The sequence below is a fragment of the Fulmarus glacialis genome, unplaced genomic scaffold (assembly GCF_000690835.1).
Source record: "Fulmarus glacialis isolate BGI_N327 unplaced genomic scaffold, ASM69083v1 scaffold41883, whole genome shotgun sequence".
NCBI classification, from domain to species: domain Eukaryota; kingdom Metazoa; phylum Chordata; class Aves; order Procellariiformes; family Procellariidae; genus Fulmarus; species Fulmarus glacialis.
In genome coordinates this window covers 20,242-30,828 of record NW_009204373.1, presented here as the reverse complement: position 1 = coordinate 30,828, position 10,587 = coordinate 20,242, and the positions used below count along the sequence as shown (strand labels likewise).

General features: G+C 38.9%; 1 protein-coding gene across 1 annotated transcript; it reads left to right on the top strand.

Annotated features, from left to right (window-relative positions):
- Window positions 1-1,755: 1,755 nt before the first annotated feature.
- Window positions 1,756-10,367, top strand: PSMB2 (proteasome (prosome, macropain) subunit, beta type, 2). The gene is made up of 5 exons (XM_009574966.1): window positions 1,756-1,909; window positions 2,497-2,567; window positions 7,483-7,645; window positions 9,162-9,211; window positions 10,134-10,367. The coding sequence occupies exons 1-5, from the start codon at window positions 1,756-1,758 to the stop codon at window positions 10,239-10,241; spliced, it is 546 nt and encodes a 181-aa protein (XP_009573261.1). The 3' UTR covers window positions 10,242-10,367.
- Window positions 10,368-10,587: the final 220 nt, after the last annotated feature.

Below are 10,587 nucleotides of genomic sequence, written 5' to 3'. Positions count from 1 at the left end.
TAGGGGCTGCTGGCCGGTCTCCGTCCCTCAGAGTGAGCCTCGGTCTCCGAGGGCCGGGTGCTGACAGTAAAGTTTCTAAGCCTGAGGCGGTAGGACTGCGCTGTGTTGGGTTGTCATGTTAACTTACTGATGCAGGTAAGCGTTGACTCGTTAACCCAAACCTTGCTCTGTACCGCAATATAGATGCGTGAAAAAACTGCACAGGGACGGCAGTGGGTGAGGCTGTGTCTAATTCCCTGATGAAATAACTGTTGCAATGATCTGGGCTAGAGGCTTGTTTACAGGGCGTAGTGATCTAATTAATCTAAATACAATGTTTTAGAAGCTCTTTTTTAAAAAAGTTGTAGATTGCAGTATTGATGAACTTACCGTAAAATCGTGAATGGTATAGCTAACAGTGCTTTTATCTAAAATATTTCCCTTCAGGTCTGTAAAAGTCAATTGGAGTAGTGTTAGAAAGGTGGCGGCACATACAAAATACAAATATAATCACTTTAAACAATGTTTTGTAAGTTAATGCTGGTTCCAAGTAGGTTTATTGAGAAACTTTAAGGAAAATGTACTTAGGACATAGGATTTATTTGTCTTTGGGGGAACAAAAAAAAAAATTTCAGGTATTTGTTTAGAGCATTGGCATTTACTAATACTTGCTTTAATTTGTAGATAGATTGCACGGGCTGATCAGTGGCCTTTCCTGAACCCTTAAGATGTGCAGCTTCTGTGCAGCTGCTGGGTGCTTTAATAACTCTTGAAATGGTGTGAGGGGATTGTGACGCCTCATACCTGTCTTGCAGCAGAGATTATTCAGCAGCGTTTAGTAAACTGAAAGTTCAGAGGTGGAGGTTTAGTGTTGTTCCGCAGACCTCCTTTCAGTATAGAGAAGTGGTCTTCCTTTCGCACCAGCAGCTACTTGAATTTTTCTGTCTCAGATATCTGAGTGCCAGTCTGCTCTAATTAGAAGAGACTGCAGTGTTAGACTGAGCACAGAATTGTCTTCAGTGTTGTCATCTTGACAACTTGGATTCCCTCAAATACACACAGACAAGTTTTTAAAACTTCAATTATGAGTAAAAGTGTAGCTTACTGTTCCTTAATGTCTGTGTATATCAGTTGGCTGTTTTACAATTTATAATCAATACTTAAATGTTTTTTTTTCTTTTTTTTTTACAAAAAATAATGACAAGCAAAAACCTGTTTCTGAAAGTTTCACTTGCCTAAATTGCTAGTTTTTGAGACAGTCCTGGATATCAGGAAGAGGGGATCATTTGACAAGGAATTTGATTCTGGATTTCCTGGAGTTGCTTTTGTTCAATGTGTTGATATTTCAGCTTTATGCTAAAGCGTTTGCTTCAGATGCAGTATATTTAGATAAAGTAGAATGGTCACCGAGTAAAATTCTGATTCCTGAACCCAGGAAGCACCAGGTATAATGTTAAACTTTGTCTGAACACGATATTCTGTGTGAAGTTTTAGTCTTTGTTTCTATGTAAGAAAGACCATGTATTTCCGAAATGCCTCCCTTCCTGAAGGAAGCACTTTGTGCATTTCAGCTTTGTTTCTCTTGGTGACGTGTTTAACAAGTCTTGTGTACTGTGCCACCAGCTGTGAGAAGCTGAATGTTAGGGTTTGCCCAGGAAGACTTTTCTGGTAGTGCTCCAGGTCATAAAGTAGTTATCCAACTCTTACTTTATTACTTCTGAAAGAAATCACGATGTGTTATCATATTGGCAAAATAATTTATTCTTTCTCATCACCATGGCTCTTAATGTTATTTTTCTTTTCCTAGACCATGACAAAATGTTTAAGATGAGTGAGAAGATCTTACTCCTGTGTGTTGGGGAGGCTGGAGACACTGTACAGTTTGCAGAATACATCCAGAAAAATGTTCAGCTCTACAAAATGAGAAATGGTGAGTGAAGGAGAACAGTTACTCACTGAGGGTTGGGAAACGGAGTTAATGATGGGTATAGTTTACAGCTGAATGTTGGTGGAGAGTGCTGTTCTCAAAGCTTCTCTAGCTTTAAGGATTTCTGCATTTTTAGCGTCAAGCAAAGGTGGTAGTGAAGGCAGGATGAAGAAATGGAGATTGGATTATATAGTATAAGCCAAGAGGTTTATCCAAAGCCCAGTAACCTATTTGTAATATAAATGACACAATAATAGGTTTGTTAGTAAGATATTTCTCTTAATACATCCATTGCATGACAACTGTTACCAGTTTTCCTGATAGACCGGACTGAAAAATTCAGGCTACATGCCCATAGTATTTTAATTTTTTGAAGCTATGTATTTTAATGGTCTGTACAGGTATGAGCTACCTGGATTTTGAGGACCCTTTTTATGCTTGTAGCTTTCAGAATAAACTGGAATTAGACAAAGGGCATAACATTTTGTCACTAAAGAATATCTTGTTATTTCAAAATAGGAATGGAAAGTCAGGAAGTGAAACATGAATATGGATTTGTACTGTTATCAAATACACACATTCTTCTCCAGGTTACGAGTTGTCTCCTACTGCAGCTGCAAACTTTACACGACGAAACCTAGCTGACTATCTTCGGAGTCGAGTGAGTAATAGCTGAAAGATTTTGGCAAAGGCTTACAGGGGAAAACTTCCATTTTCAAGTAATCGAGTCTGATGAAAAAAGTGTCAGCTTCTGTCTTTAGTGATGAATTCACTTTGCTGAAAGGATGTTTTATTAAAATATAACTTGATTTGCTTATTTAAAAAACTTACCACATGACTTATCAATAACTGATACAACTGTAGTCTTAGAATTCCAGCCTTGGGCCTAATAAACATTTTCTCACAAACACTGCAGACAGCTAAGTGAATTAAGCCTCTTTAACATCGAGATAAGGTTGTCAGTTTTCATGCAAATGCACTGAATCCGTTTAATCTTCTTGGAAAATGATTTAATAGAGCAAAGCTGTTTGATGTGCTTAGCAAAACAAGTCCCTTTTGTAAACAGCAACATGGGGCTTTCGGTAAATATCAAATCCAAGTTGGAGCTGTATTTTCAAGTTACTAAACTGATTTTTCTCATGGTAATTTTCTCGAAGTATGAAAAGATGTCATGAGGGGGGCAAATGGACTTGTAAAGGTCCAAGGTTAGGAAGCATTTCATTAGCATTCTTCTCAACGTGCTGTATGAAAGAAAACAAGAAGAAACAGGATGTTGAGAATGAAGCTGAACAACTCTGTCAGGGATAGGGCATGGGATAAATCACGTTGCTGGTCTGACAGCATACTGTACAGGCCTGGAATGATGTGTTACGGTAGCAAATAAAGGCCAGTATTAACATCAGAGCTGTGTTGAGAATTATACGTGTGTGGAGTGAGGCCCAGACCCTTCTTCAAGAACTCATCCGCAGGAACAGCCCGAGATCATTGTTCTCGTTTCTGACATGGATGACAGCTGAAGGTAGCAATTTTTCAAGTTACTAAAGTTGAAGTGAGTCAGTAGGACTGAGTCCTGGGTCCTGCCTCAGTGTCGTACATGAAATGCTACTCCTCTGGTTTAAATGACTTCAGCCAACTACATGGATTAAACGTGGTCGGTAGATGATGGTTGTCAGTAATGCTACTTACTTTAGCTTTTGTTCAGGTGTGATTTGGAAGGTCTGTGTATGTTTTGTGGAACTCTGTGCAGTTTGAGATTGATGTGAAGGAGTAATGCTGCTTGGTGCCTGGCCCAGATGGCTGTCGGCTGCCTGGTGCTGGTGGCTCGTCTCAAGGGCATCTGACCTGCACAGATGGTGTAGGTGAGGCTGACACCGAATGTCCTGCCCAGTTAAGCAGAGGCAGCTATTTCTTACATAGGATTTAAAGTACCTCTAACAGGAGTAATTTAACAGGCTTTTTGGTAAACGTGGCCAGCAGGATCTGGCATTGATGTGGCACTGTCATCTTCCTCTGTGCTGTGTCCCTTGAGGCCTGATCCTCCCTGTGTCTCCCCTCCTTCCTGAGCCCACGCCTGTCTTCCAGCTCACCTGCTCCAGATGGGCAGCACAGTGGGGAGGACACTGGCAAAGGCAGATGTGTTTATTTACCGGAGACAAAATGTTGTGCTGTTGCAGATGGCAATGCCCTGGAGCAAGCGGCGCACTCTGACACTACTGTCACACTACAGTGATCTCTATACTGTAGGGAGAACTCTTTTTCTTTAAACATAGTGCTTAATGATTTGTTTGTGGGATTTAGAATTTGATGATAAAAACCTTGCCATCGGAATTTTTTTCCCATGAATTTTCTTACATTTTCATCATAATTTGTGGGGTACCAGAAGGATTAACACTAGCTCTCTGTATCTGTTTAAATTGCGTAGGGTTCCTGGAGGCTACTAATTTAATTATGTGGATGACAAAAATAAACAATGAAAAGGTAAAACATGCCATCCCCTCCTGTTAGGAGTGGGAAAATAGTTTAGAAGTAAAAAGTTTGGTGGGGGAAAAGGTAGTTTGTTGCTGTATTGCCACTCACTGTGTGAAGCTGTTTCTGTTATGGAAGGCTAGAAGGTATGTGAAGGGGAGTGGCTAACACCAAAACAGTAGGTTTTCAGGCATTATACTGTTGTCGTGGCCCAGCCCAAAACAGAGCTTGTTCTGCATTGTTAATCACATCCGGATTCCTCTCTGTGATGTCTAGTTTGATTTCATTTATGAACCCTGTGGCTCATGCAGTCCAAGCTCCTGATACCTTGGGGATGGCTGTCTTGTAAGGCAGTGCCTGGAAGTTGTTCTTTTGGTGGAAAATGTCAAGTGTAATGACACTGGGCTTGTAACTTAAGGGCATTGCATTACTGTGCTCTTTTACTGAATAGTCAACGTGGTTTTTCATGACATTTCTCTTTTTAAAACATGGGGTTTATGCTCCAGAGTAGGGTCTGAAAAGAATCTTGGTTGATTTCTGTTGCTATGTTGCAACTGAGGCAAACCTAGAAACTACTTTGGAGCCAACTGGCTTTTGCATAGGTGAGTGGTGTTGTGGTTCCTCTTCCACTGTTACCTACTCCAGCATCTCTCTTGATTCACTTGCTGAATCAAGTGCCAGGGTTAGTACATTTAACATACTACTGAGGTTGCATGGTGAGGAATAGGAAAAATAACCCAACCCCTCCAAACCCAATGAAGTTCAGTTTCTTGTTGTGATGCTATGTTTAATTATAGGTGACAGGGTCTGGCCTGAGTCCAAAGGAAGACTGTCAGTTCCTCTCTCCTTGTCCACGCTTGGCAGGATGCTTCCTCACGCCCACCTTTCCCCCCTTGCTGTGACTTTGGCTTCCGCCAGATGTCACGCCGCTGCTTGTCACCGCCCAGCCTCCCGCTGCTGATCCCCTTGTTTTAGTGTATTTATCACAACTGTTCTCTTCAGCTGTAAATTCTGAAGGATTTCACACATCTCTTAATTGCTGTAGTTATTTTAAATCAAACAGCATAAAGCGCAAAGCTACTTGGGGTGAGAAATATTGCCTCTAATAGGAGGTTAAGTTTAGGAAAAAAAAAAAAATTAATCTATCCCGGAGTGTTAGTCATCCACTCATCGGTAGCCCTTTAATCACACCAATCTTTTAAAGAGTTTAGAGCTGTTGGTGTGGATTTGGTTACAAAAGCCAAGGCTGCCTTTGGAATGAACAAAAGGGTTGAGATGTACAAGGAATGCCAGTCCAGTATGGAGATGTTAGTCCCGCTGAGACAGCACCAAGAAGTGCTGTCTGCAAATTTCATTTGTAATCACAGTGGTAGTAAATAGATTATGTATATTTTCTAATGTTTAAATCCTACCTTTCTTGAATAATGGGAAGACATGGGGGATACTTTATTATGTTTTTTAAGAAGTTGTCTCATAGACCGTTAGCAGGAGAACTTAAAACTGAAGAACAGCTTACAGATTTGTTTAAGTCTCTGTAACACCATTTATTTATGGTTAAGTATCTCGCATATGCCAATGTTGGTAATTCAGAGTCACACAATAATTTGAGTGATCTTGTGTCATGGCTCTTAAATATCAACTTGTGTGATGTTTCAGAATAAATAAATGATGAAATACAGACTAATTAAATGAATACAGCTGCATGGCAGCTTGGTTCCAAATATTCTTGAATGCTTTGAAGATTAAATCACAATTTACAGTGATGTTTAATATATAACTGTAGCCTGCTTTATTCTTTCTTATTATTTGGTGAAAGTCAAAATACAGTATCCTGTAATATTTTTTGAGTGCAAATTCACTTATGCTTACTATCAAAATGAACTTTTTCCTGTGATAATGTTTTGGCTTTAGGGTTAAATTGTTTGCTTGTTCTAATCTATTGTTAGTTGCATCATCATTTTTTTCTCATTTTGTTGCTTTGTTGATCTAGACTTTCCAGCATTTTAAGAGATATCCTGCTAGTATGGTTAATAAGAAACATTATATAAATGTGAAAATACTGGGAGTATATAAAGCAGTTTTCAAAAATATATAAACTTCCAAAATTTTCTTCTTCATTTAAAAGTAATACAGTGCGTGCATGTTTCATGGTCTTATGAAGTACACATCTTGGAAGAAGATGTATAGGGACATCTGCTTTATTCATTATGGTGGAACACGCTAAACCTAAAACATGAAGGAAACGGCTAAGGAATTGCTAAACTTGCAAGTACAGCACAATAAAAAGGCATGTTTACATTAATGCAGTTGCATAGTCTTTTTGGAAAAGATGCAGATATTTCTCAGTCTTTGATAGGCTCTTGCTGAAGTCATAAACAAGAATCGGAGAAGACAGCAGCTAAAGCAGACTAAATTTCTAGTTTAAGAAAACTGTTTCCAAGCAAAAAAGCTCCTGCTAACATGATGTTGCAGTATCTTAGTAGTCAGTTTTGAATAGAAATAAACCAATTCCTTAGATCTCTTCATTCACTTGGTTAAGTGAGCCTAATATTAAAGATTAAACTTGGTATATGCAATAAAAATCTAACTATCAATTAACAAGACAGCGTAACACTGCATATAATTGTTTGCACTGTATATAAGCTTTCATATGTGCTAAAATGGTCTATGGTTAGCAGTAGTGTGAGTGAGAAAAGAGCGTGCTAAATTAACAAAATAGTTCTTAAACTGCAAAATGTTCGCATTGTGCTCACATGTTGACAGTAAAAATCCACAAGTTTTACGTTGAGATGAAAGAATCTGGTTTGAAAACATAAAGTTTTCTTAAGTTTGTGCCATGAAAGCTTTTTAAAAAAAAAAAACACACTAGTTTTCAGGAGAATCAGTTTTATGTTTTTATTTGCTTCTGCATTCCATATTGCCAAAAGACCCCTAATCGTTTTTAGATTGAGATCCATGATCTGCAGACAGTATTGATGTAGTTGCTAGTAGCATTTTATGGCAAAGAATTGTGAAACCAACTATGTTGCTATTCTGTAGGTGGCATGGGGAATTAAGATTCAAAGATTTGGGTGTGGCTGCTTTAATGAAAACATCATTTCTGTTTGTAGACCCCTTACCATGTCAACCTTCTCCTGGCTGGCTATGATGACCACGAAGGTCCTGCCCTTTATTACATGGATTACCTTGCGGCTCTGGCTAAAGCTCCTTTTGCAGCACATGGATATGGTGCATTCCTTACCCTCAGCATCCTTGACCGCTATTACAAGCCAAGTAAGTGGAGTCTATAGAGAAGAAAATTATCCTGTTACCGATTAATTAATTAAAGGCTTAAACTGAGAGATTGACATTGCTGAGTCAGATGGTCCAGCGCAATTGCTGTGATGCTACAGATTTGGATTTGACTTTTTGTTAGAATAAATGTAGCTTTAAGGATTGCCTTCTGTTTTTGCTGAAATGGTAATGTGAAACTAGTCAACTCCTTAAAGTGTTTTCCTGCTTGAAGCATAACAGACTGTAAGTGAAGGAAGTTTCAATTTATTCTAAAACATGACTAGACCTTCCTGGACCATTAGCTGCTGGTAGTCTGGTTTTAATAAATAACAACATTTTGATAACTTTATCTTCTACTTGCTTGTCTGTTGACTATGACATGTACATTTTCCCAGAGTATCAATCTTCAGAGGGCAGTCCCAGATTCTATTGCTCCATATCTTGGATTGGCTTTGTGTGTGATATATTAAAAACATACAAGTGAAAAGATATTCCTAGCAAGATTATCTTCAGTACTCTGAAGTGGTGGTGATGAATATTGGTTGGTTTGGTTTACAGTTTTATGCACGTGGTAGCTCTTGATCAGAATTCTTGTACGTGTCTGTACCTGTCTGAAGTTTTAATTTTAGAATGCTAATCCAGTTCTTACGTTGCCAAGGAATAAACATGGCCCCGTCCCCACTTTACAGATGAGGAAATGTACAAAGCTTGGAATACTGTTAATCTGACATCTTTGGCTTTAGCTACAAAACTACTTTACTCCTGTGTGCAAAGCTGAGTTTAATCTCATAGCAGATATGTTTGCTTAGTAATCCTTTCATCTATCTCCTGCAAGAAATGTAGCTATAAACGGACAATTTTATTCTAATGGGACCTCTGCCTAAACAGTGGATGCAGGTCTGGAACAAACTCTAGAAACAAGTTTTGTGAGATCCACAGAGCTTAGTTGTCTTCTAGTCATGTCCCTTGAAAACTATACTGCTCCATTTTCGCCATTCCTTGTGAAAAGAGAAAAATAGTGAACTACAATACGTTTTCATGGCTTGCCATCCCTATAGAGTGCTGGATTTTATCCTAATGTGTGAGAATAGCAGGGGCATCACACACGTGCCTTTCCCATTATTAAAACTAATACCCAGCAGGGAACGTAGCACTAAAACCAATCTCCGCCTACTGTCACTGACTTGCAGCCGGCTGTGGACAGATGGAGCTGATTTAAAACTGTAATAAACTCAAGGAGAGAGAGACGGCTGGACTTCTCCGAAGCCCAGTCCCTGGCCATGGGAGGCAAAATTCCGTCATGCTTCCCATTCAGTGTAACAAATCGATTCTCAATGGCTTGTTGCAGCGTGAGCGCTTCGGTGCAGGGCGTCCTCAGTACATCTGGAAAGTGTTTTCTGTGAGCTGGGAGGGAGAGTTTTTGGTGCTCAGCTGAAAAGTTGTTTAAATTTAATAAGCTTTCTGTTGAGAGAGATGGCCTCTAATTAAATCAATCTGTGGATGTTTTCTCTTTCAGGTATCACACGTGAGGAAGCTGTGGAGCTCCTAAAAAAATGTCTAGAGGAGGTGAGTTGCCAAACTTGGGCCCTTATGATCTTGGGAAAGGAGTGTTTGTTTGCATTCATTTGCTGATATTTTCCTGTTCCTCTTGTCGCATTTTTTGCTGTCTTTGCCAGAAGGGGTAATAAATGCACGTTGACCAGATGTGGAGTAGCTACTGAGGAAAAGGATTTGTGGGCACTTGCATTGTCTTAGTATGGTTCATGTCCTCCAGAACGTAAACTTGAAGCTTAATTGCTTTTCTTTACTTCTGCTTCTTCCATGCTTAGCATAATATTGATACAGTCTTTGACTTTTTCCTTTTACGTTTCTTCTGAACGTAATGCAAGCATCCTTCTGTTACTTGTGTTACGCTTAACTAGTATATACTTCTAAGTGTACTTGTCTTCCAGCTTGTGAAGTGATATCTAACTGAGGTAAAGATTTGACCTTAAAGTTCATGATCAATTTTAGCATAAACATAACCTTTCAAACTCCAAGGCTTTTATTGTAGGAAAATATTCTTTATCCTTGTCTTTAAGAGATTGAATTGAATGTAATTGGGAAGAAACATCTGGGGAAACCTCAGGAAGAAGTACTCTAAAGAGATTCTGTTTGAAGTATCTTTTTGATACGTACACTTTGTACCCTAAGTTGTAGCCCGCTCTAGTCGTCTTCCTGCTTAAACGTATTCCTTGTTAACAGGCTTATGTATTATTTATCTCTAGGCTAGGCTTGTCTAACATGGATAGTCTTATAACAGAACAAACTCATACCAGTTGATTCCTGAGCAGTGAAAAAAACGCTCTATTTCCTAATATTTCAGGTCACTAGAACCAGGATGGAAATTTTGATGTGCAACAGCATATCACTTAAATTATGCTCTCCTCTTTTATCTAAGCTTTGAATGAATCTCATCTCTTTTGTCTTTTTGTCTTTTGTTGAACAGCTTCAGAAGCGCTTCATCCTAAATCTGACTTCTTTCAATGCCCGGTTCATTGACAAAGATGGCATCCATGAAGTGGACAATATACCCCTTCCAAAAGCAATGTCCTAATCCCTGAGATCTTTCTTCAACAGTCTTCTTTTTTGTTCACTTTTGGGTTTTTCTATTCATTTGAAGCACACAAGTCATGTACTGCAGTGGGAGATCGAATAAAGATTGACATTTATATAGCCAGTTTTATCTTTTTATTCCACTGATCCTTCCTGAGAGTATTTAAGTAAATTATTCCACAGTGAAGTTAAAACTTGATTTACTGTTAATGGGTGCACATTCCGATTACTTATGTTTCTTTCCTCTTCTGAGAGTTTTACTCCCCCCTCCCCATAAGTTTTCTTATGTGTGGGGAGAACTGGTACTATATTTTCTAGATGACAGTGTGCTGTCATCCACTCATAAT

Excerpts from the sequence above, each read along its gene's own strand:
- PSMB2 (XM_009574966.1), top strand. The coding sequence starts at position 1,756 with ATGGCTCTTAATGTTATTTTTCTTTTCCTAGACCATGACAAAATGTTT. Across the intron at positions 2,568-7,482 it reads CTGACTATCTTCGGAGTCGA|ACCCCTTACCATGTCAACCT; the intron begins GTGAGTAATAGC and ends TTCTGTTTGTAG. Across the intron at positions 9,212-10,133 it reads TAAAAAAATGTCTAGAGGAG|CTTCAGAAGCGCTTCATCCT; the intron begins GTGAGTTGCCAA and ends TTTGTTGAACAG.